General features: G+C 40.6%; 1 protein-coding gene across 2 annotated transcripts in view; it reads left to right on the forward strand.

Moving 5' to 3' along the window:
- The window catches only part of LOC140199151 (integrator complex subunit 6-like), a 121,676-nt gene that overhangs the window by 81,890 nt on the left and 13,350 nt on the right, over window positions 1-26,436 (forward strand). Inside the window, exons 10-14 of one of the 2 annotated variants that reach the window (XM_072260756.1) lie at window positions 3,394-3,488; window positions 18,957-19,067; window positions 21,012-21,227; window positions 23,809-23,935; window positions 26,150-26,292. In XM_072260756.1, coding sequence (XP_072116857.1) covers window positions 3,394-3,488; window positions 18,957-19,067; window positions 21,012-21,227; window positions 23,809-23,935; window positions 26,150-26,292 — 692 coding nt within the window. Of the gene's footprint in view, window positions 1-3,393; window positions 3,489-18,956; window positions 19,068-21,011; window positions 21,228-23,808; window positions 23,936-26,149; window positions 26,293-26,436 lie in introns of those variants that run through there. The other variant, XR_011886356.1, reaches the window with a different exon arrangement.

Consider the following 26,436-nt stretch of genomic DNA (forward strand, 5'->3'; position numbering starts at 1 on the left):
CTCAGTGTGGAAAGACCAGCTGTAAGGACCCAGTGTTGAACACACCAAGGTCGAATGGTGTGGCCTTTCAAAGTTGAGATGGTAGTTTCAGGGCTGTGCTTGGCCAGCATGGTGAGTGTGGGCTCCTTCTGTTGACTGGCAGTAGCTGCTCCTTGTGTTGGCCACCCCCTGAATCTTACAGGTAAGTCTCATGTTTGCATCTTCTGGAAGGTGCTGTCTCCCACTTCAATTTGGTTTCACTGATCTCCCTCCCCCAGTGACTTGTGTATGGTAATAAATAAAACAGTGGTCACTTGCTATGGATAATTTTACCATGATGAAATCTGTCGGGTGGAAGAAACTGCAGCCAAACAACAAGTGATGGGGTGGTCTCCATCACCTTCAGTAGGTGGTGATGAGAGAGACTACAGAATCTAGGTATCTGCTCACATATGGAGAAAAATTGGTCAGTCCCTAACAATGGCTTGTGCACACCATTGTGGCTGGGGTGCAGTACTGAGCAGCCTCACCACTTGACCTGACCTATCCAACTGCAGTCTTCTGTGTCGGCTTCTCAGTACTCAGCTGTGGAATGCCAGCAGAGATTCATGCCAGATTTGACACATCAGTGGAGAAAGTAAGAATTCACAGAGTAGTGCATAATAACAGGGAGGGTTGAGGTGTACATTGTTCCTGATATACTGGGAGGGTATTTTCACATCAGATTCCCAGTGGAGCAATGTTGGAGATAACACATTCTCTCTTATACTGCTGTGCCCCCTTCTAATGTTGACTCCGTTTGTGTTCTTGATTCTGAGAACACATCCAAAGTACCAAGCAATTTGTTTTCTGTCTCCCTGTATATGGGGTTTTGTTTTTTTAAAAATAAATTCTTTTAATAGTTTTGCTTTATGAGGGCACTTCTCCCTATACACAAATAATTCTAATGTTTTTCTTGTTTGATAGTAACTAGACTTAAGGTTTTTATATATAAAAAAAAAAAAAAAAAAAAAAAAAATGCCTAAAGGCAAGGGTTTCCAACCTGGGGTCCACAAACCCCTCAGTTAATGGTAAGGTTTCAAGACATTTAAAATATATTTTAAAAAATTGCGAACCCCTGCCGTAAGGTGTTTGGCCTTGTCAGATTGCAGGTAGAGGGGGAAAGTTGGGCAGGTAGAGGAATTGTGCTTTATAGGGTATATTGAACTTGTTGCAGATATCATTATTAGCTGGAATAAAATAAACCCATAATTTGTACATTGCTGCTACTGCTGAGGTTTGCCAAATTGGATTGGCAATAATAAAAAATATGTGCAGCTTTGACTGTTTGATGCAGCAAGTTATTAAACAAGCGGACCAGATGACTCGAATGGCAAGTTTTATCTGCATAGTCAGAACCAGAGAGCAGTATAAATTCCAGCATCTGCGGATTTCCTCGTGTTTTCGAGTATAAATGTGTTTGTGTACCTGATGCTGTTTTACAGTAGAAGTGAGTTGTTTTTTGACTGATTCTAATTCATTCAATATTCCAGAAATGTGGACATTGCTTCAACTTGTTTTATTTTAGTGTTGTTACTTCATTATTATTGTTAGTGGCCTTCAAGTACAGATCCATATTTAGTGCTGGATATCTTAGTTTTAATGGTAACATGTGATGTGACTGAAAATGTTATTTCGCCAATTGATGACTTGACAAAGGTTCTGAACTGCAAGCTGAAGTCCAAATGTTATTACTGCCTTAAAAGTAGTTTTTAAATAAATTTGGGATCTCAGTGGTGTTGCCAGATTTTTCTAACAGACAAAACTATTTCACTTTAATACTTTGGTGACCTTGCATTTTTGGTCATTTTAGTGCATTGTGGGAAATGTTCATGAAGCAGAATAATGTGAGTTCTTGAGCATTTCAGGACTCTTCCACATCAGTTGTATCGTGGCCAAGTACAAAATGAATTTCTTTCTGCTTTGGCATAATGAAATGGCTACAATAACTTTGGAACAGTGGCCATGCATCTGGTTCCAGCCATCTCTTTGAAGCTACTTTTATTCTCATGCATAGTTAGGTTTACTTCGAGGAGTCAAAAATTCTGCTGCCGTGGTGAGGAAAAACTGGATTCTGTACAATATACGTGGAACATGAGCAATTGATGTAGGTTGCCAGGAATCTGATTGAAATTAGCAGCAATGCACAAGTGAATGAATAGAGCTGGAATGTTGAATGAGTTGCATTGGAGGACTGGATGGAGACCACCCAAACATGATTGGTAGCCTTCACAATGAGGAAAAGAAAGCATTCATTCAATACTCGCTTCATATTTGAACCTAAATTTACAGGATAGTTCCTAATCTATAAACATTGTTTTTTAGTTGGAATGTGGATTTGTTTTGTGTGTATTCAAATTTTTAATTAAATGAATGAAGTATTTGGGATCCATTGTCATAAGGATGCAGAACTGGGTTGAGAAGTGGCAGATGGAGTTCAACCCAGAAAGGTTTGAAGTGATCCACTTTGGAAAGTTGAATTTGAAGGCAGAATACAGAATTAATGGTAGGATTCTTAGCAGTGTGGAGGAGCAGAAGGATCTTTGCATGTATGTCCATATTTCCCTAAAAGTTGCCATGCATGTTGATAAGATTAAGAAGGCATATGGTGTGTTGTTCGTCATTAGTCGGGGGATTGAGTTCAAGAGCCACAAGGTACTGTTGCAACTCTGTAAAACCCTGGTTAGACCACACTTGGAATATTGTTCAGTTCTGTTCACCTCATTATAGGAAGGATGTAGAAGGTTGAGAGAGGGTGCAGAGGAGACTTACCAGGATGCTGTCTGGATTAGAGTATGTCTCATGAGGATAGGGTTGTGTGAGCTAAGGCTTTTCTGTTTTGGATTAGAGGATGAAAAGTATATATGCACGCCAGTGGTGGTGGTACTGGCAGATACATTAGGGGCATTTAAGAAGTTTTTATGTAGCAGGGATGATATAAAGTGGAGGGCTATGTCGGAGGGAAGGGTTTGATTGATTTACAGAGTAGGTTCAAAGGGCAGTACAAATTTGTGGGCCCAACCGAATATACTGAGTCCTTAACATATCTTGTAACTGCAAGTTGCTCTAGAGTTCAAACTTTTAATGTTACTAGATAAATTGATACAGGTTTAATTTCATTCCCTCTTTTATTGTACTTCAAGTATAAACCAAGATCTTGAAGAGGGTCAGCTTTGTAATGGCAAAGGCATAGTTATTTACAGCATATTTAAAATAAAAAGGCCTGGGGAAAAACCACACGGGATGCAACGACTGCAGCAGAGATGACGCATTAAATATATTTTTGCATGAAAACCCGGGTCAACTGGTGTACAAAAGAGAATTGCTCCTTGCACTTAAATAATGACTCATTGTTATTTAATTTTTGTTTTGCAGATGATTTGTTCAAAGTGCATAAAATGAAGCCAGTTATGAAATGGCGACAGGCATTTGAAAACTATTTGAAGACAATGCCTCCTTATTATATTGGGGTATGTTTAATTTGATATTTTTTCTTCATTTGTAAATCTGATTTGCAATTGCATGTGTAGATTCATTGTTGGCAAGATAGCATTTTAGCTGTAGCTGATGGTCAAGATGAAGTTTTAAAGACCATGTTTCTCCATTAACAAAATGTATGTGGTGGTGAAAAGAAGGGTTAAGAAAGGGAAAAACATCATGCTAAACAAGGTCAATGAATATTGGTGTTCTATCTTGCATTGTAGTTGTGTGAATATGTAGCAAATAGAATGGCCATTTGAAAATTTAACATGATGTTGCTGACGTTCATTCTGACTCTTTGTCATGGCATTAAACTTTAATTTGCAAATCCTGACCAACTTCACAATTATAATCATAATTAAAGAAATGATTGAGTTGTCAGAGCACTGTGTCTGAAGGCAGAGCCACACCGTGCAGTTCATCTCTAACCCACTTCTGATGTTTGTTGAGAAATGTATTTGAAGAGTTTTGAGGTGTTGGTGCAAGCATGCTTACGCCCTTTCCAGTTAATGTATCCATCAGGCTGTCTTGTGCAAATTGCTGTTTTAAAGCTCTCAAATAAAACCTCTATAAATATTCAGTAAAAGGTAGAATTATAAACTGCTTTAGAATCCAGATCGTTGCATCCATATGTTACAACATTATTTGTTTGATTATGGTTTTGATGCAAATTTGTCCAGGGGATTTAAGTTATTTTCACAGTGCAGCACATCTCATGCACTAGATTTTATTTAGTTTTGTTTGGGGAGATGCAGAGTACAGTATGTCTCTTGCATAAATAGCTGAATTGGCATCTTATATTTTTAATGAATTAAAAGCAATTTCAAAGAAGCATTAAATACAAAATATGGACACCTCGAGTCATTCTGCTTGTTAATGAAAAACATCACATGCACCTATTCATCTCCCTTTCCCCTTGTTCAGTTTTTAAATAGCATTTTTCTAATGCAGTGCCTATAAAAAGTATTCAGTCCCCCCCCCCCGACATTTTCATGTTTTATTGTTTTATGACATTGAATTACCGTGGATTTAAATTGGCTGTTTTGACACTGATCAACAGAAAAAAAACTTTCATGTCAAGGGGAAGACAGATCTCTAAAAAGTGATCTAAATTAATTACAAATATGAAACACAAAATGATTGCATAATTATTCACCCCCTTTAATATGACACACCAAATCATCACTGGTGCAGCCAGATGGTTTTAGAAATCACATAGTTAAATGGAGATCACTGTGTGCAATCAAAGTGTTTCAGTTGATTGTAGTAAAAATACACCTTATCTGGAAGGTCCAACTGCTGGTGAGTCAGTATCCTGGCAAAATCTACACCAGTGGTCCCCAACCTCCGGGCCATGGAGCGATACATTGCTGTGAAGAATGCAGTGGTACAGCGGTAGTTGAAGCACACCCAGCACCTCTTTAAGAAAAAAGCCGAAATAAACAAGCTAATTAATTAGGTGCCGCCCGGCATGTAAATGTCGGCCCAGATCAGGGGTGATGCATTCGGCAGTCACCTCTGATCTGGGCTGACATTTCCATGCCGGGCGGCACCTAATTAATTAGCTTGTTTATTTCAGCTTTTTTCTTAAAGATGTGCTGGGTGCGTTCCGGCTACCGCTGTACCCCTGCATTCTTTGCGGCAATGTATCGGTCCGCGGCCCAGAGGTTGGGGACCACTGATCCACACCATGAAGACAATAGAACAGTCCAAGCTACTCCACAAGAAGGTTATTGGAAAACACAAGTCAGGCGATGGATACAGGAAAATTTCCAAGTCACTGAATATCCCTTGGAGTGCAGTTAAGTCAATCATCAAAAAATGGAAAAAATATGGCATCGCTGTAAATCTGCCCTGAGCAGGCCTTACTCAAAAATTGAGTGACCGTGCAAGAATGGGACTAGTGAAGGAGGCCACCAGGAGATCTATGATAATTCTGGAGGAGTTGCAAGCTTCCATGGCTGAGATGGGAGAGACTGCTTATATAAGAGCTGTTGCCCGGGTGCTTCACCAATTGCATTGTTATGGGAGAGTGGCAAAGAGAAAGATACTGTTGGGGGAAAAAAATACTCATTTAAAAATCTCAACTAGTTTGCCAGAAGGCATGTGAGAGACTCTGAAATTAGCTGGAATAAGGTTCTATGGTCTGATGAAAGCAAACTTGAGCTTTTTGGCCTTCAGATTAAATGCTATGTTTGGCATAAGCCAAACACCACATAGAATCAAAAACACACCATTCCTACTGTGAAGCATGTTGGTGGCTGCATCATGCTGTGGGGATGCTTCACTACAGCAGGCCCTGAACCCTTGCCAAGGTAGAGGGTAAAATGAATACAGCAAGTACAAGGAAATCTTGGAGGAAAACTTGATGCAGTCTGTAAGAGAACTGTGACCTGAGAGAAGGTTTGTTTTGCAACAAGACGATGACCCTAAGCATAAAGCTAAGGGTACACAGGAATGGCTTAAAAATAACAAAGTGAATCCTGGAGTGGCCAAATCAGAGTCCAGACCTTGATCTAATTGAGAATTTGTGGCTGGACTTGAAAAGGGCTGTTCAATCTCAATCCCCGTGCAGTCTGACAGAGCTTGAGCAGCAGAAGAATGGGGAAAATTTGCAGTGTCCAGATGTGCAAAGCTGGTAGAGACCTATCCACACAGACTCATGGCTGTAGTTGCTGCTAAAGGTGCATTCACTAAATACTGACTTGAAGGGGGTGAATAATTGTGCAATCAATTATTTTGTTTTATGTTTGTCATTCATTTAGATTACTTTGTCAAGATCTGTTTTCACTTTGACATAGAAGTCTTTTTCTGTTGATAGTGTCAACAAAGTCTAAATTAAATCCAGTGATTCAATGTTGTAAAACAATAAAACACAAACTTCCAAGGGAGTGAATACTTAATAAGCACTGTATGTTTCTAATCTGAGGCTGGCTTTTCCCCAGTATTTTCCAATTGATAAAATCTGACTTGTGAGCCTGCAGTATTTTCTCACTTCATAAGCATATTTTCTGATTTGATTAAAGGCAACTTTTAGTCACCCAGTTCAAATAACATGGTTTAAGTGTGTCAACATTCCTCTAAGTAGCACAAATGACCTTTGTACTTAGAATGTGTGTCTACAATATGATGCACAATATAAAATACATTGGAAAAGAATAAAATATGCCTTGTTATTATTGCCCCACTAGAGTTTATTTTAATGTGAAGTCGGTGCTTTCTAAAGTGGGAACTGGTGATTTCATTGAGCATGATTTGAGTCTCTGATGCTGCTGGCTTATGTGACATGGTAGTGTAGGGGCAGCATGGTAGAGTATCAATTAGCATAATGCTATTACTGAACCAGTGACCAGGGTTCAATTCCTGCTACTGTCTGTAAAAAGTTTGTACATTCTCCCCATGATCCTCTGGGTTTCCTGCAGATGTTCTGGTTTCCTTGCACATTCTAAAGACATGCGGGTTCGTAGGTTAATTGGTTACATGGATGTAATTGAGTGGTGTGGGCTCGTTGGGCCGGAAGGGCCTGTACTGTGCAGTATCTAAATAAATAATGTGGAGGAATAAGGTGTTGTCTGAATGAAGCATGTGATAACGTGGAGACTAAAATTTTAAGAGCTGCAAGTCAAATGTTGATCTGGTGTGTTAAATTGCAAAAAAAAATGTTTAATTCAGTTTAAGTCTATCTGTTGCAAATAAAAACTGCTATACTTGCTGAGGAATGCAACTTTCTCTGAGCTGTTAAGCTAAGTTGCTGAGATTGTCCATCATCGTAATTGATTTAATTTGAAATGTTAATAAATATAAATGGGTGAAATAAATTGTAAAGCTTTCATTTTTGCACACTTTCCATCAAACGGTATAAATCAAACTCACCAGGGAAAGAATTCATTAAATCTGAATACTTAAGTCTGTAAAGTTGAAGGATGATTAGCTAGGTTGTGCTATGAACTTTTCCATTTCACCTTTACTATGTCAGTTATGGAAGGCTCTAGTCAGAGCCTGAAAGTTTTAGGTTCTTATCTTTGACACCCGAGAGCAAGGACAGTATATTCCAGTTAATTGGGACATATTGGGAGTGGTACATTTTGGCCCAATTAAGCGTCTGCTTCAATGAACCAAAGTTTAATGGAAATTGTTAAAAAGATGTCAAAAAGGCAAACTACTGTTTAACTGAGTAACAATTACATTTTAAAATGAAACTGCTTTAGTTCCTAATAGTTATCGACGGAAGAATTCATCCAGTGTATGCTGTTGTGTATGGGGTGTCCAGAGAGGGGTAGCACCTCTGGTGAAGGGACTTGTCCATTCTGGGACAGCTAACTCACTTTTGGTCTCCACCGGACATTCGGCTTTCACCTGTACCTCCAAGTAACTGTTTGCATGCAATAGCATCCGATAAGGTGAAGCCATTAAGTGGCAACTTTTTATGTGTAGCTCGAGGGGAATCATCAAATATTTCCGTTTAGGACTACTACAGCTGAAATCCACATTTGCAGCCATGTGTACTTCAGTAAGCAGCCTTATTTTAATTCATTTAAACAAATCTATCAATACGCAAAATCGATGAACCCTGGATGGCAGACTCGGGTCGTGAATACAGTTCCCCTTTAAGAAAATGGAGCAGGGATGCTGCGCCAGTCTATAGGTATAATTAAAATGCAAAGGTTTTAGACTTCACTTCTGACTATCCTGCTGGCAAATATGCAGTCTCTGGAAAACAAAATTGAAGACTTCAGAGCAAGATTGTTATACTAGAGGGATATCAGAGACTGCTGAGTACTCCGCTTTATGGAAACATGGCTCACACCTGAAATTTCAGATGCACCGCTGTAACCTGATTACTTCACAATTCTCTGCAGTCAGGACACCTCAGTCTTCTAAAGCTGCTTTATGCAGTACAGTGGTGTACAAATGTGTCAATTCCGAACAGGAACAGAAAGTGGTCAAAAGTAATCCATTTTATCTGCTGAGGGAGTTTTTCACTCTCATCCTAGTAGTGGTATATGTTACACCTCAGACTAATGTCAGACTGGTACTGGAGAAGCTGAGCAACATAATAGGTAGGCACAAAACTGAGCACCCTGATGCCCTCCCTATCATTGGGGGAGATTTCAACCAGGCCAGCTTGAAGTCTCTGAACAACTTCACTGTCGCCAAACAATTGATACGAGAGCGTACAATCATCACAGCGATATTTGATTCTGCGCTTCCCATTCCCTGGATTACAAATCTATAGTAAATATTAAAAATTTAAATTATAAATCATAAATAGAAAAGAGAAAGTAAGGTAGTGCAAAAAAAAAAACCCGAGAGGCAGGTCCGGATATTTGGAGGGTACGGCCCAGAACCAGGTCAGGATCCACTCAGCAGTCTTATCACAGTTGGAAAGAAGCTGTTCCCAAATCTGGCCATACGAGTCTTCAAGCTCCTGAGCCTTCTTCCGGAGGGAAGAGGGACAAAAAGTGTGTTGGCTGGGTGGGTCGTGTCCTTGATTATCCTGGCAGCACTGCTTCGACAGCGTGCGGTGTAAAGTGAGTCCAAGGACGGAAGATTGATTTGTGTGATGTGCTGGGCTGTGTTCACGATTTTCTGCAGCTTCTTCCGGTCTTGGACAGGACAACTTCCGTACCAGGCTGTGATGCACCCTAGAAGAATGTTTTCTACGGTGCGTCTATAAAAATTAGTGAGTGTTTTAGGGGACAGGCCAAATTTCTTTAGCTTTCTCAAGAAGTAAAGGCACTGGTGGGCCTTCTTGGCAGTGGACTCTGCTTGGTTGGACCAAGTCAGGTCATTTGTGATATTGACCCCAAGGAACTTAAAGCTTTTGACCTATTCCACTTGCGCACCACCAATGTAAATTGGGTTGTGTGGTCTGCTACTCCTTCTGAAGTCAACAACCAGTTCCTTCGTCTTGCTGATGTTAAGGGAAAGGTTGTTGTCTTCACACCATGCCACCAAGTTCTTAATTTCCTCTCTACTCAAACTCAGCATTACCTGAGATACGGCCTACAATTGTGGTGTCATCACCACAATGATCATCTATCACCAACATAACAGCTGTGGAACCAGTGCAGCCAACACACTCGACCACTGTTATACCACCACCAAGAATGCTTACCCTGCCATCCCGTAACCATACTTTGGAAGTCTGATCACCTATCTGTACTTCTACTCCCAGCATATAGGCAGAGACTTAAGACTGCAGCACCAGTGGTGAGGACCAAGGGAGGCAGAGGAGTTACTTGCAGGACTGCTTTAAATCAGTGGACTGAACCATATTCAGGGATCCATCTTTGAGTTTGAGTATGCCACAGATGTCACCAACTTCAAGAGCTGAGTGGATGAGTGCGTACTTTTTTTTAGATTATGAAGACACGTAGTCCTCTTTTATTGTCATTTAGTAATGCATGCATTAAGAAATGATACATTATTTCCTCCGGTGTGACATCCCAAAACACAGGACAGACCAACATATTGGACAGACCCAAACCAAAAGCCATGGATGAACCAGGTGATTCATGGTCTGCTGAAGGCTAGATCTGTGGCTTTTCAGACTGGTGATCCGGAACTATACAAGAAGTCAGGTACAACCTATGGAAGGTTATTTTAAGGGTGTAAACACAATTTTTATTGAGTTTGGAGGCCATTATTTATACAAAACAAAACCTAACATCCTGAATGGCTGTGATGCTTCACTCCCAAATGAGCTCAATGTCTTTTATGTGTGCTTTGAAACAGAATAAAACCATCTGTGAATTCTTACAGCATGTGCTGACCCTTTGATCTGTGTCTCAGAGGCTGGCATAGACCCGAATGGTGTACCTGTTAAGGCACTGAAATCCTATGCCAACCAACTGGCAGGAGTGTTCAAGGACATTTTCAATCTCTCACTGCTGTAGTCGGAGGTTTGCTCCTACTTCAAAAGTGTGACAGTGTCATGCCAGTATTCAAGAAGAGTTCAACAACTATTGCCCGGTTGAACTCGCATATACTGTGATGTTGTTCTTTGAGAGGTTGGTCATGGCTAGAATCAACTCCTCACTAAGCAATGAACTGGACCTGCTGCAATTTGTCTGTTGCCACAGTAGGTCTACAGCAGATGCAATCTCATTGGCCTTCAATCACTTGGACAATAGTAATACCTACATCAGGCTGCTGTTTATTGATTACAGCTCAACATTCAACACATTCGTACCCTCAGTTCAGGTCGACAAGCTCCAAAACTTGGGCCTCTGCATCTCCCTCTGTAACTAGATCCTTGGCTTCCTCATTGAGGACCACAGTCTTTGCGGATCAGAAATAACATCTCACTGGCAATCAACAATGGCGCACCTCGACAGTGCGTGCTTAGTCCACTTCTCTACTCTGTCTATACCCACAATTGTGCGGTTAGGCACAGCTCAAATGCCATCTATAAATTTGCTGAGGATGCAACTATTCTATTGTTGGCAGAATTTCAGATGGTGATGAGGAGGCGTGTGGGAGTGAGATGAGTAGGTTGAGTGGTGTCACAGCAACAGCCTTGCACTCAACATCAGTAAGACCTAAGAATTGTGAATTTCAGGAAGGTGAAGTCAAGGAGCACACACTAGTCTTCATCGAGGGATCAGAAGTAGGAAGGATGAGCATTTTTAAGTTCTTGGATGTAAACATCTGTAGATCTATCCTGTGCCCAGCATATTGATGCAATTACAGAAAAGGCATGGACAGTGACAAAATTTCATTAGGAGTTTGAGGAAACTTGGTATGTCATGAAAGACTATCACATTTCTGCAGATGTCGCATGGAGAGCATTCTAACTGGGTGGGGCCATTGCACAAAAAAGGCTGCAGAAAGTTGTAAACACAGCAAGCTGCATCACGGACACTAGCATTCCCCCCCCCCCAGTATCCAGGGCGTCCCTCCAAAGGTGATCCTCAAATAGGTGGTATCATCATTAAGGGCCCCTGTCATCCAGGACATGCCCTGTTCTTACTGCTATTATGAAAGTTGAGGCCAATGTTTTGAAGCTTATTGATGCGTTTTGAGGGGATGATGGTACTGACTGTTGAGCTGTAGTTGATAAAGAAAATCCTGATGTTTGTACCTTTGCTGTCCAGATGTTCCAGGGTTGAGTGAAGTGCTAATGAGCTGGTGTCTGCTGTTGACGACTATACATACCACTGGACCTGGACTTCTAAAGTAGAGAGACTGGAACTGCCCCAGTGCAATGGTTTTTCCACTTTAAAAACTTTCCCACACAGTTTTCACTGTCCTCGTTGGAAACGGTGGAGAGTCAATGCGCAGCTGTGTACTTTTGATTGACAGTAAATGGACAAAATTAGTACCAATGCCTAGTGCAGATAATGTATTGCCTTCATATAATGCTTTTCACAATTGTATCCTCTAAATTTTCATTTTCATTTTGACATTCAAGATGATTATCGATACCTTCAAATTTTTCGTAGAGGTTAACTTATCGAAATAGTGAAATTGTACCTCCTCACTGATCTCCCTCCTGGTACTTACCCTTGCAAGTGGAACAAGTGCTACACCTACCCCTACACTTCCTCCCTCAATATCATTCAGGGCCCCAAACAGTCCTTCCAGGAGAGGCGACACTTTACATGTGAGTCTGTTGGGATCATATACTGTGTCCGGTGCACCCAGTGTGGCCTCCTGTATATTGGTGAGACCTAATGGAGATTGGGAGACCACCTCACTGAGCACCTATGCTCCGTCCGCCAGAAACAGCGAGTTCTTCTAGTGGCCATCCATTTTAATTTGTGTCGGTCCACAGCCTCCGCTACTGCTGTGATGAGGCCATACTCAGGTTGGAGGAGCAACACCTTGTATTCTGTCTGGGTAGCCTCCAACCTGATGGCATGAACATCGATTTCTCGAACTTCTGGTAATTGCCCTCCCCCATTCATTCCCCATTCTCCCTCTCACCTCATCTCCTTGCCTGCCCATTGCCTCCCCCTTCCACGGCCTTCTGTTCTCTCTTACCAGATTCCCCCTTCTCCATTTATCTTTTTCGCTAGTTGACTTCCCAGCTCTTTACTTAGGCCCTCTCCCTCTCCCAGTTTCACCTGTCACCTACTACCTTGTACTTCTTCCTCCTCCTTCTTCCACCTTACTCTGACTTCTCATCTTTTTTTTTCCAGTCCTGATGAAGGGTCTCGGACTGAAACATCTACTGTTTACTCTTTTCCATAGATGCTTCCTGGCCTGCGGAGTTCCTCCAACATTTTGTGTGTGTTACTTGGATTTTCAGCATCTGCTGATTTTTCTCTTCATTGTTATTTTCATTCCTAGCCACTTTTGGCATCTCCAAGCCTGAATGTTTGAAACTGCAGTGAGCAAAACAATTCTAAATTATCTTCCTGCTTATTGCTTGCTAAGTATCTGTGACAAAAATCTCTGCTTTTTGAACACAAACATGCGTAAGTGGCACTATTTTAAAAACTGTTTGATCTAGACGGGACCTACTCTAGTTTTGTACTGTTCAGCAACAGTCTCCTGTCCCAACATCTTCTGGTAAGATGGTGGCATGCTCAGTTGCATCTGTTTCTCCGGATCAAACCAAGGGTGTTATTGTCTTTTTAAGTGTCTCTTATATGATTGCATTAGACAGCTGGATATTAAGAACTTCAAGTACTGCAGGAGGAGCTGGACTTGGGGCAGATGGTGTTGCTGCCTGCTGCAGAAAGGTGTCAGAACATCAGAAATAGGAGCAGGAGTAGGCCATCCAGCCCACTGAGCCTGCCCCGCCATTTAATAAGATCATGGCTGATCTGTCTGTAAACTCTGCTCCATCTACCTGCCTTTTCCCCATAACCCTTAATTCCCTTACTATGTAAAAACCTATCTTACTGTATCTTAAATATATTTAGTGAAGAAACCTCAACTGCTTCCCTGGGCAGAGAATTCCACAGATTCACCACTCGCTGGGAAAAACAGTTTCTCCTCATCTCCATCCTAAATCTTCTCCCCTGATTCTTGAGGCAATGTCCCCTAGTTCTAGTCTCATCTACCAATGGAAACAACTTTCCTACTATCTTATTTATCCCTTTCAAAATGTTTTGTTTCTATAAAATCCCCTCCCAGAATCAGTGTGCGAAGGCGGTGTGCAGTTTTAACAGCGACTGGTTGTCTTGGACATTTTTCTTGTGATCACAAGACCCTGTTGGACATTGGTAATATAGATACTACAAGTCCGTTTCACTGGTTTATTGGCAAGACTGACAGTGGGGCTGCTGCGTGGCCTCAGATGTAGTGCAGACTGGGCCTCCTGCCACATGCTTCCCTGTTGCAGTCACTCAGGAGAGAAGACACCAGAGGTGGTGTGGCATGGTGTCCAAGCTGCATTGGGGGCTGGCCCCTCATGTCAGTGTTGCCCTCCAGTTGAAGACAAGCTGGATTGCGTTCATCGGCTGACTGTTGTGGGCTTGTTCTTGCTGACAGCATCAATGCACCATCAATCTACAGGGCATGAATTTTCACTCAGGGTCTTGAGGTATATTATATTTTTTGTGTGACTTTGTTTATTGTTGTCTTACATGTGCTATATGTGCCTTGTGCTGAGTTGGTACTGTGTTTGCACCTCGGCTCTGGAAAGCTCTTTCAATTTGACTGTATTCATATATCGTAGAATGACAATTAAACTTGAACTTGAATTAAGCAGCAGAATGTCCCAAGTAAGTGAAGGGAATCCCAGTTATTTTCTCCATTAGTTTTTATTCTTTAAGAGTTCTCTCAAGTAATCAGGTACCCGATTAACCCATGGATCACTTAACTGGAATTCACTGTACTTTGAAAGTTCTGTGCCATCTGAGTTATCCTTTGAGATGAAATATAAGCGGGCCTTGTGTACTTGGGTGTGTTGGCGAATATTGGTCAATTAATGTTGCAGAAACTTGCCTTTTGGATATTGTTGCTTACAGCCTGGCTGCTGTGTTTAATATATGAAGAGATTATGCTTCATAACGAACTTAACTGGCTGTAAAGTGTTTTGTGAGAGCTGAAGATTGTGAATGGTCTAAGATAGAGGACTGCAACAATGTGCTGTTTTTTTTTATATATACAGTAATGACCTTAATGCAGCTCTTAGTGTTTTAGAAATCCATGAAACAAATCTTGTGAGCTAATTAGTGCTGGTATGTAAAGGTGTTTGAAGGTTGGTGTGCAAAATGTTGAAGCTGGTGATACTAGCTGTTTTTTTTTGTTATTTCTCTTGAAGTGTGAACATGCCAGAAAATAACAGCATTTATTGTCATTTGATAATGTTGTTTAACTGAGAAAGCAGACTGCCTAAGGATGAAGCAGCACTCTGGTTTTGTTGTCTCATCACTAAGGCTAGCTTATTTTTTTTTGCTAAAGGTAATTTATAAAATTTTCAAGGGTAGAAGTAGAGATATTTGTGCTTGTGGTGATAAAGAAAGCAATTGACAAAATTACCAAGGAATTTTTTTGGTCAGAATGTGAGGTCTCTATGTGAGTGAAGGCAAATAACACAGATGCTTTTAAGGGAACACTGAATTTACATGAGAGAGTTCAGTTGATATTTTGATGAAAAATGATGATAGGGTTATGTTGTGTTAAGATGTTCATTCCAACAAATTCATGGCTAACTTATTTCTATGCTGTCTCACCTTGTATTCTGAAGAAATGTTAAATCACTCTTTTCAAATCTCAAGAAATTATCGTTCAAGCCCAGCCTGTTATAAATTCTGGAACTGTTAGCATTTATGGAAAAATATCAGTTTGATTAATTCAAATATAATTATTCACAGAATTTTTTTAAAGCATTATGTTCCATAAATTTTGCCCCATGTATAAATTCCATGCTTTCCTTTAAAGTGGCTGAAGTATGCTTCCCTATTTCCCTATCTAGCGGCCAATTCCAGATTACTTTAAAGCTTTTGTTAGTTAACTTGGAAACTAGCAAAGGTGATTTTGGAACAGTGGGTTGTAGGCTTGTTTGGCACAACGTTGTTTTCTGCTTGGCCGTTTTCTTTTTTATGAGGGCTGGCTTGATTGCAGAGCCATGTATCCTGCTTTTGTAGCAGAATTGGATAACAAAGATCTCACTAATTCATGCAGGGCGCTGATGTGTGTTGTAGGTGACTGTGTGAGATGAAGTGCACATATTATTTATTAATTTTGTGACAGTCATGGATTGTTTGTCCTGTAAATTGCTGTCATTCACCCAATGTCTCTGGAGTGCCTAGAATGGCATTTCCATAATGTTTGTGGTCTCACAGAAAGAAAATTATCAGAAGAAATTTTGCCTCTACACATCTTTGGTATAGATTGCTAAAGCCATACATATCTGTCACAGGTTTCCCTTGAGTTTATATTGCTTTGAGTTTTGCCACGTGGCATAGGCAGTTGGTTCCTGGATGTCAATGTGCTGAAACAAGTGTACATTTTGTATAGAAACATAGAAAACCTACAGCACAATACAGGCTCTTCGGCCCACAAAGTTGTGCCGAACATGTCCCTACCTTAAAAATTACTAGACTTACCCATAGCCCTTAATTTTTTCTAAGCTCCATGTACCTATCCAAAAGTCTCTTAAAAGACCCCATCATATCCGTCTCCACCACCGTTGCCGGCAGCCCATTCCACGCACCCACCTCTCTACGTTTGTTTTTAAAAAACAACAACTTACCCCTGACATCTCCTCTGTACCTACTCTCCAGCACCTTAAACCTGTGTCCTCTTGTGGCAAACATTTCAGCTCTGGGAAAAAGCCTCTGACTATCCACACGATCAATGCCCCTCATCATCTTATACACCTCTGTCAGGTCACCTCTCATCCTCTGTTGCTCCAAGGAGAAAAGGCCGAGTTCACTCAACCTGTTTTCATAAGGCATGCTCCCCAATCCAGGCAACATCCTTGTAAATCTCCTCTGCACCCTTTCTATGGTTTCCACATCCTTCCTGTAGTGAGGCGACCAGAACTGAGCACAGTACTCCAAGTGGGGTCTGACCAGGATCCTATATAGATGCAACATTACCCCTCTGCTCCTAAATTCAGTTCCACTATTGATGAAGGCCAATACACTGTATGCTGCCTTAACCACAGAGTTCACCTGTGCAGCTACTTTGAGTGTCCTATGGACTTGGACCCCAAGATTCCTCTGATCCTCCACACTACCAGGAATCTTACCATTAATACTATATTCTGCCATCATGTTTGACCTACCAAAATGAACCACTTCACATTTATCTGGGTTGAACTCCATCTGCCACTTCTCAGCCCAGTTTTGTATCCTATCAATAACCTCTGACAGCCCTCCACACTATCCACAACACCTCCAACCTTTGCGTCATCAACAAACTTACTAACCCATCCCTCCACTTCCTCATCCAGGTCATTTATAAAAACCACGAAGAGTGGGTCCCAGAACAGATTCCTGAGGCACACCACTGGTCACAGACATCCATGCAGAATATGACCCGTCTACAACCACTCTTTGCCTTCTGTGGGCAAGCCAGTTCTGGATCCTTAAAGCAATGTCCCCTTGGATCCTATGCCTCCTTACTTTCTCAGTAATCCTTGTATGGGGTACCTTATCAAATGCCTTGCTGAAATCCATATACACCACATCTACTGCTCTTCCTTCATCATTGTGTTTAGTCACATCCTCAAAAAATTCAGTCAGGCTCGTAAGGCACAATCTGCCCTTAACAAAGTCATGCTGACTATTCCTAATCATATTATACCTCTCCAAATGTTCATAAATCTTGCCTCTCAGGAGCTTCTCCATCAACTTGCCAACCACTGAAGTAAGACTCACTGGTCTATAATTTCGTGGGCTATCTCTCGTCTCTTTCTTGAATAAGGGAACAACATCTGCAACCCTCCAATCCTCTAGAACCTCTCCCGTCCCCATTGATGATGCAAAGATCTTTGCCAGAGGCTCAGCAATCTCCCTCCTCGCCTCTCACAGTAGCCCGGGGTACATCTCATCCAGTCCCGGTGATTTATCCAACTTGACGCTTTCCAAAAACTCCAGCACATCCTCCTTCTTAATATCTACATGCTCAAGCTTTTCAGTCTGCTGCAAGTCATCACTACAATCACTAAGATCCTTTTCCATAGTGAATACTGAAGTAAAGTATTCATGAAGTACCTCTGCTATTTCCTCCTGTTCCATACACACTTTCCCACTTGATATGTCCTATTCTTCCACGTCTTATCCTCTTGCTCTTCACATACTTGTAGAATGCCTTGGGGTTTTCTTTAATTCTGCCTGGCAAGGCCTTCTCATGACCCCTTCTGGCTCTCCTAATTTCCACCTTAAGCTCCTTCCTGTTAGCCTTATGATCTTCTAGATCTCTAACATTAGATCTCTGAACCTTTTGTAAGCTTTTCTTTGCTTCTTGACTAAATTTATTACAGCCATTGTACACCACGGTTCCTGTACCCTATCATAACTTCCCTGTCTCATTGGAATGTACCTATGCAGAACTCCACACAAATATCCCCTGAATATTTGCCACATTTCTTCCGTACTTTTCCCTGAGAACATATGTTCCCAATTTAAGCTTCCAATTTCCTGCCTGATAGCCTTGTAATTTCCCTTACTCCAATTAAACACTTTTCTAACTTGTCTGTTCCTATCTCTCTCCAGTACTATTGTAAAAGAGATAGAATTATGATCACTATCTCCAAAATGCTCTGCCACCGAGAGATCTGACACATGACCAGGTTCATTTCTCAATACCAAATCAAGTACAGTCTCTCCTCCTGTAGGCTTATCTACATGTTGTGTCAAGAAACCTTCCTGAACACACCTAACAAACTCCACCCCATCTAAACCCCTTGCTCTAGGAAGATGCCAGTCAATATTCGGGAAATTATAATGTCCCATCACATCAACTGTTATTATTACACCTTTCCTGGATCTGCTTCCCTATCTGCTCTTCGATATCCCTGTTACTATTGGGCAGTATGAAGGTACCATTTCAAAAAGCAGTTTGTGTGGCATTAAATGCTATCGGACTTCCAGAGACCAGTTGATGAATGCAATAGGAGCAGAACTTGAAATTTATTTTTGCAGTTGTTATCCTTTGTTACAATGTCAAGGGTAAAAAAAAACACCACGTGGTTTAAACAGCATCTGTGGAAGCAATGGGATAGTCTATATTTCTATCCTTTAATCAGTGCTGGACAGGTGCAAGATCTTGACCTGAAATGGTTATTTCTTAGCTCCAGTAAGCTGGTTGACCTACTGAGTTCTTCTGTCAGTTGATGTTTTCTTCTAAGTTTCAGCATCTGCATTTCATTGTACTGTAATCTCGGTGTGCATCCTCTTCAAATATGGTACTCAGACTAGAAAAAATTGCTTAGGTCTTAGGCAGAGTTGATGCAGTGTGAAATTTCACAGCAGATTTTTTTACATTCTGATGATTCCCTGAGTGTTAATGACATTTGATGCAGTAAATATTTTGTTAAATTTCGACAGCCTTTGAAAAAAGCATTGAGGATGATGGGAGCTCCGAATTTGATTGCAGAAGGAGTGGACTATGGTCTTAGCTACAGTGTTATTTCTTACCTCAAAAAACTTAGCCAACAGGTAAAGATTTTATTTTCAATTTATCTGATCACTTCTTTCCAGAACCCTTGCCACACTGCGGTAACACTGGATTGATTTGGAGATCTTAAGTATTTCTTGTAAAGAATAGCCAAGTTTTTATCCAACTTTGTGGCCATGTTAACTAAAGTTAAAAATCACTTATCAGTTGTGTGTTGGTGTGGAAGTAGCAGCACTTACACAAAGCTCCATCCTTGCCAATACATTTTCACGGGCACAAATGTGAAATTAGAATTGTTTTAGTCGTTCCAGCACAGAAGAATTGAGGCCTGCTTCTCAGTCTCTTCCTGTGAGTAAAACGTTAGAATAGTATTGCAGATTCAGGATTCTGATGTCAGTTATGTAACAGTGTGGTCTATCTGAAGGAACTTACTGAGCATAACTGGGACCTAGGTGTGGATATGGTGGCATTGGCCTAGGTGTGGATATGGTCCATGGCCACTCCCACTGACCATTGCTTATTCTTCCAGTGAAATTGAGGGTTTTGCTGAAGTGATATTAGCAACATTATTTTCTAGTGCCATGATGGATTGCTGTTGGCACTCTAGTTCTTAAAAGCATTTAGGAGGGCAGGGGTCAATGTTTAGTAGACATAGGTTTCGGGCCAAATTTGAGGACTAAATATGCTGTGTCTCAGTTGAACAAAGACTGTGATGGTCCATGGCAGATGATGATTTTTATGATTCCCAGAGTACCTCCGTGAACCTTTGTGGGTTTTTTGTGAGAAGTCTGCAGTGGAGGCTGGTTAGCAGACAACCTTTTATCTCTGGGAAACGAGGAAATCTGTAGATGCTGGAAATTCAAGCAACACACAAAAAATGCTGGTGAACGCAGCAGGCCAGGCAGCATGTATAGGAAGAGGTACAGTCAACATTTCGGGCAGAGACTGTACCTCTTCCTATAGATGCTGCCTGGCCTGCTGCGTTCACCAGCTTTTTTTTGTGTGTTGCTTTTATCTCTGGGTATTGGGTGCAAGATCCTTGTCTGCTTCTGTCAGTGAATCGATGGAGGCTTGGTGCTCAGTCGAATGAATGCATGAAAACACAAGCATCATCCACATATGCACCTTGACTGTTGTAGGGTTTTGGGGCGTTGCCATGGTCGTATAGCATAGAAACTGCCTGTGACCCACAAAGCCCATTTGCACTCATACAACAGTAATGACAAAGAGGGTACATAAATTCCACACAGACAACACTGGAGGTCAGTACTGAACCAGGTCACTCTTAGTATGAGGCAGCAGCTCTACTAGTTATGCCCCTGTGATGCACCATAGGTGAATTGTTCACTGTTAGTTTTGAAGATTTGCTCTACTCCTGTTGGAAGCTTGTTGAAAGAGAGATGCAACACTATAATAAAAATGTGGAAAAATGGCAATATTACAGCCTTGTTTGACACCTGTCTTCACTGAGATCAACTCTGTTTTTGACCTGTGACTTGCATCTCATCATACAGCAAATGTAAATTAGAGACCCATTTCTGTGGGCAATTGAATGTTAAGTGAGTGTTCCATAAGTTCCTCCTGGTCAAAGGGCTCAGTGAGTTTGAGAAAGGCTGTATATAGTATTAGTTGTGCTCACTTCAATTCTTTTCAAGTTTTGCCCATTTTTTTTGGCTTGCTTACAGTTTAGAGGTTTATAATCAAATATTTGATTTGCGCTTTGGGACAAAGGTTGTAAAGTGCAGTGAAAATTCAGTTTTATTTTTAAGGAATCTAACTCTCTTTATATATTTGAATGAAATCATTTTCGTCCTTAAATATGTTTGTGCACTTAGATGATTCCTCATTGATTGTCACATGTGGAATGTGACATTAATTCTTTAAATATTTAGTTAATAGAAATATTTTCAATTTCTTCTCTGTTATCTTTTTATCTTGAATTTTAATTTATTTCCTTGGTAAAACATCCTTCTGCCAATTCTCAGGCTAAAGTAGAATCTGATCGAATCATAAGTTCAGTGGGTAAGAAGCAACTTCAAGAGTCTGGCATTAAAGTAAGAAACAGAAGCAATGCTCTCTTGTTAACACAACGCAAAGACTTGAGGCAAATTCTAATGGGCATCACGGGAGACCCTCCATACAGACTTATGGATCTAAATGTGAAGGAGTTTGCTGGCTATCAAATTGGAATTCTGAATAAGGTGAGACACCTTTCAGGTATTTGCAATTTTAAATGCAAAATTTATTTTATTGCCTAAGTGAGAATTATTATTTCAATACAAAACACAGGAATTGCAAAGGTTTTTTTAAAAGTAACTTCTCTAAGAGATTTCCAGAGCCAAAAGGAGAACTTTCCATTTTCATACCAGGCTGATTTGAAAGTTAAAAGCTTTGGTTTTGGAGATCTTTTGCTCTTCAGCTTTACAAAGAAATTGTGAAGATCACTGGAGGTATGTTGCCTCCTTAATGATAAACAGAGTAATCTGCAGAAAAGTGGCTTGAGCACTTTGGCATCACATTACATTTCTTGTTAGAGCAATGAAGGCTGTAATTCACCGAAGAAGATATCTATTTGTAGTTAAGTGTCCTGAGAAGCAATGGTTTGTACCAGGTATTCCAGGGCAGCACAGTAGCGTAGCGTTACAGTACCAGCAATCCAGGTTCAGTTCCTGCTGCTGCTTATAAGGAGTTTGTACCTTCTTCCTGTACCGCATGTGTTTCCTCCCACAGTCCAAAGACCTACTGGTAGGTTATTGGTCATTGTAAATTGTCCCGTGATTACGCTAGGATTAAATAGGGGATTGTTGGGTGGTGTGGCTTGAAGGGGCAATTCCGTGCTGTAAATAAAAAAAACAACAAAAGTTAAAGTTGGTGAGTACACTACTGTGAAATAGGCTTGCATTTTCATTAACAGTAAATTATTGGAGCCTATTAGTTAAATCTCATTCAAGAGGCAATGTTTGAAGTTAACAAAAGTGATCTTATAACCTATGACAGATAATGCCAGTTCCTGATTTGTCTTTACAATAAGAATATACACACAGTGGCCACTTAGTAGGTACAGGAGGGGACCCCCACGTGGTCTCCTGCTGTAGCCCATCCACTTCAAGGTTTGACATGTACATTCAGGAATATTCTTCTGTACACCACTGTTGTAATGCATGGTTATTTGAGTTGCTGTCACCTTTCTTGGCTTGAACTAGTCTGGCCATTCTCCTCTGACTTCTCATTAACATGGCATTTTCACCCACCGAACTGCTGTTCACTGCACTCTTCACACCATTCTCTATAAACTCTAGAGACTTGGGAGTGAAATCCAGGAGAATAGCAGTTTCTGCGATGCTGAAACCATCCTGTCTTGCGCCGGCAATCATTCCACGGTCTTAAGTCACTTGGGTCACATTTCTTCCCCATTCTGATGTTTGGTCTGAACGGCAACAGAACCTCTTGATTATGTCTGTTTTTTTTTTAGTGCATTCAATTGTTGCTATATGAGTGGCTGATTAGGTATTTCCATTAACAAACAGGTGTACCTAATAAAGTGGCTACTAAGTATATATTTTATTCTGCAAGGTGCTAAGGTTGGAGTCAGGGTGGGGGGGGGGGCGGGTCCCTTAATTGAGAGAAGAAAAACTGGCCAATTTTGGAACGAAATTTCCAGAAAACTAGTGAAAGCTGATCACCAGATACATTATGGTGATTTTCTGCATTAAAGGTAGAAAGAAGCATCTTGAATGAGAAATCTTTTGTCAGACTCACCTTTGGTAAGCTGTAGAATCTGTTGGGTATTTCCCTGAAATTGTGTGTGTGTATGTAATATATACACATACATATACATATACATATAGACAGACAGACAGACTCTCTGTTAGTCTCATGAGACCATGGATTTGTGCCTTTGAAAGTTTCCAGGGTGCAGGCCTGGGCAAGGTTGTATGGAAGACCACCATGCTGCAAGTCTCCCCTCTCCACGCCACCGATGTTGTCTAAGGGAAGGGCATTAGGACCCATACAGCTTGGCACCGGTGTCGTTGCAGAGCAATGTATGGTTAAGTGCCTTGCTCAAGGACACAGCCAAGTCTTGAACTTGTGACCTTCAAATCACTGGACCTTAACCACTTGGCCACACGCCAACAGGAATTGTGCTAAACAGAGAACTTACCTGGCAAATATGTTCAAATTATTTAAAATATGTTTTCTATCATGTTGAAACACAGTGGAATGGGATCTTATGCAATTATGTGAGTCTTGTTATCCCAAAAAAATTTTGCCAACAATATTAATTTCTTCAAATGTTAGATCAGAATTGATCGCTAAAGAAGTATGGCATTTTGACTTCTAATTGGATATATTCATACCTTTTGGGTTCCAAAACCAGGCCATGGCTTCTCAGTTTACTTATGGGTATTCTGATGTTTGCTTTTCCAGTGGAGAGTCATGTTTCCTTCTCTTGTGTACATTTGATTAATAATTATACCTGGCCTTTTAAATAAAGAAATCACTGAGGAAGTCTGATGGAACTAAGTGGTTTCATGCAAAACCACGTAGTTTCTCCTGGTCCTAGTGTTGCAACATCTTTAGCTTGAAACAGGCAGTTCTGTTCATAAATATATTTCACATGACCCTGAGTTGACTGTGCACTGGACAGTATTGTCAATGCAACTGTAACTATAGAAGCATCATAGTCCTGGACCTGGTTCTTGAAAGTCACCTTAGCAAACGTCTGACATGTAAGAACATGTAAGTATCTAATTTTTATTTCCTTAAAATTTTTTTTTAAAGGATTTGAAGCCGCAGAGCTACAAGAATGCTTATGACATACCAAGAAGAAATCTTTTGGATCAGCTTACACGCATGAGGTTAAACCTATTAAAAACAGCACATGGCCCATTGAAAGGACAAGATGAAGGTAGGGAAAAAAAGGATGTGATTTAATGCTTTGTACATGTCATTTGAATGGGTGCCATTGCAATGGGTGCATGATATGGGTAATTAAACACCATTTTCATTATTAATTGGGTGAAGCACTGAAGCAAGAAAAACAATTACTCGGTGTTCGTAAAAGAACCTTTTCCTTTCAGTGTCAGAGAAATCTAACAAACAGTTGTGCTTTTTCTTACAATTATTCTGTTGTATTTAATAACTTAGGAAGGTAGAAAAGAGATGTGTGCTGTTCAGTTAGAAGAAGAAAACGTGCTTTGATATCACACTGTTACCTGGAGTGCTCCAAAAGTGCTTTGCCTCCAGTGCAAAATACTATCAAATAGGACAGCAATAATTTCATTTATTCTGACCCAGGGAGGAAAATAAAACTCCAAAGCACTTCAGGACAGTGTAATAAGATAAAAATTGAAACTGAATCCAAAATGATAGGAAAGATGATATTAAGAACTTTCTATGTATTTATTCTTAAGAATATTGAAAAAGAAGGGTAATTTTGAGGAGAGTTGTTGGAGAAGGCATTGAGAAATTATCTCTAGTCTGAGGCCAGAGGATTTAGACATACAGAATGGCAAGAGTATGAATGCACTCAGATAATTAAAATTTTACTTTGTTTACTTAGTCCTAAAATGGGACCTGAACTTGTAGTTTCTTTAGTTACATAGAGGCAGTCGTTAGCATTGCTTCTTGAAATATTAATTCATTTTAAGTTGCTCTTGCCGCTCAGTTAAAATGCTATCACATTTTGGAGTTGGTAGTTATATGGAGTTGTTTAACTTTCTAATTCATTTTTACAGATTATCTTAAAATGTCATATTTATGTGTGTACAGTACTGTGCAAAGCTCTTAGGCATATAAATAAATAAAACACTAAGGTGTCTAAATTGCTGTATTTGTCAATATGGAGCAGAGAGCAAGTTTGTATATCTGGCAGGAGCAAATGATGTTGAAAATGGCAAGGGTGGAGTGCTGCAGAAGGGATATGGTGCAGGTGACAGAGGTGGGGTGCTGGGGTAGTAGGAGTGCAGACACACAACCCTGAGGCACCAGGCAAGGTGATTTGATTCAAACAATTGGTTCATTGATCATTGCAGAATGTCTCTCTAGTGCTTCCTGTTCTGTCCCCTCTCCCTGTCCCCTCCCCACTCTGTCCACAATAGAGACCCACATTAGAATGGGGTTTATCATCACTTATATATGTCATGACTTTTTTTGTGGCAGCTGTACAGTGCAATACATTAAATTAGTACAGGACTATGCAAAAGTCTTGGGCACATATGTAATATATGTGTGTGTTCCAACAGAAGGCAACTAAAAAAGCCAATACTTGAAGTATTGTGAGCGGTTATGGGCCCCTTATCTAAGAAAGGCTGTGCTGACGTGGGAGAGGGTTTACAGGATGGTCACAAGAATGATTCTAGTAATGAAAGGCTTGTTGTATGAGGAGCAATTGGTGGATCTGGGCCTTTACTTGCTGGAATTTTGAAGAATGTGCGATGGGGTGGGGGGGGGGGTAGAATCTTATTGAAACTTGAAAGGTTTAGATAGTGGAGAGGATGTTTCCTGTGGTGGAGGAATCTAGGACCAGATGGCACAGCCTCAGAATAGAGGGGGAAGTCTCTTTAGAACGAAGTTAAGGAGGAATTTCAGTGGGTGGTGAATCTGTGGAATTTGTTTCCACGGGGCTGTGGAGGTCAGCTTATTTTGTATACTTAAGACAAAGGTTGATAGGTTCTAAATTAGTTAGGGCATGCAAGGTTATGGGCAGAAGGCATAGGATGGGGTTGAGAGGGAAACTGATCAGCCATGATGAAATGTGGAGCAGGTTCAATGGGCCAAATGGCGTAATTCTGCTCCTGTGTCTTATGTGTTTGTGTGTTTTTTACCTGTTGATTTTGGACATCAATTTCTAGAGTTCCTACATGCCCTATGTAATTGCATTTTTTAAGAATATTTGAAAATTATTTTCATGTAATGTATACTATTTTAGTTATGGAATGTGCTCAGTTCCAGTTTCTGCCTTTGACGATGGGGATTAATGAAATATTGCAAGTTAATGGTATAATTGTATGCTGTGAGAAGTAATGGTGTTGTATATGAGTAGAATCTCTGGCATTATACTCAGGTCTGCTGTGAAAATGAGAATGATGAATTGTCCATGTTAATATTTATCCTCCTTCAGATCAGATGCACAGTGTCCCAATAGCACAGATGGGAAATTACCAGGAATTTCTGAAACATGTGCCTTCTCCTCTACGTGAACTTGACCCTGATCAGCCCAGGAGATTGCATACATTTGGAAATCCTTTCAAGTTGGACAAGAAGGTAAGTGTCAATGTATTTAAATGTGGGCTACTGCACTTGAGTGTTCTTTGACCTTTCCCAGAAGAGCTTGCATACCTCGGCGTCCATCCAAGGTGTTTAAACAAATATTTCCTGCTGTACTGCAGCTTGAGTCTCTTGAGCTGT

This window comes from Mobula birostris, chromosome 6, assembly GCF_030028105.1.
Source record: "Mobula birostris isolate sMobBir1 chromosome 6, sMobBir1.hap1, whole genome shotgun sequence".
Taxonomy (NCBI): Eukaryota; Metazoa; Chordata; class Chondrichthyes; order Myliobatiformes; family Myliobatidae; genus Mobula; species Mobula birostris.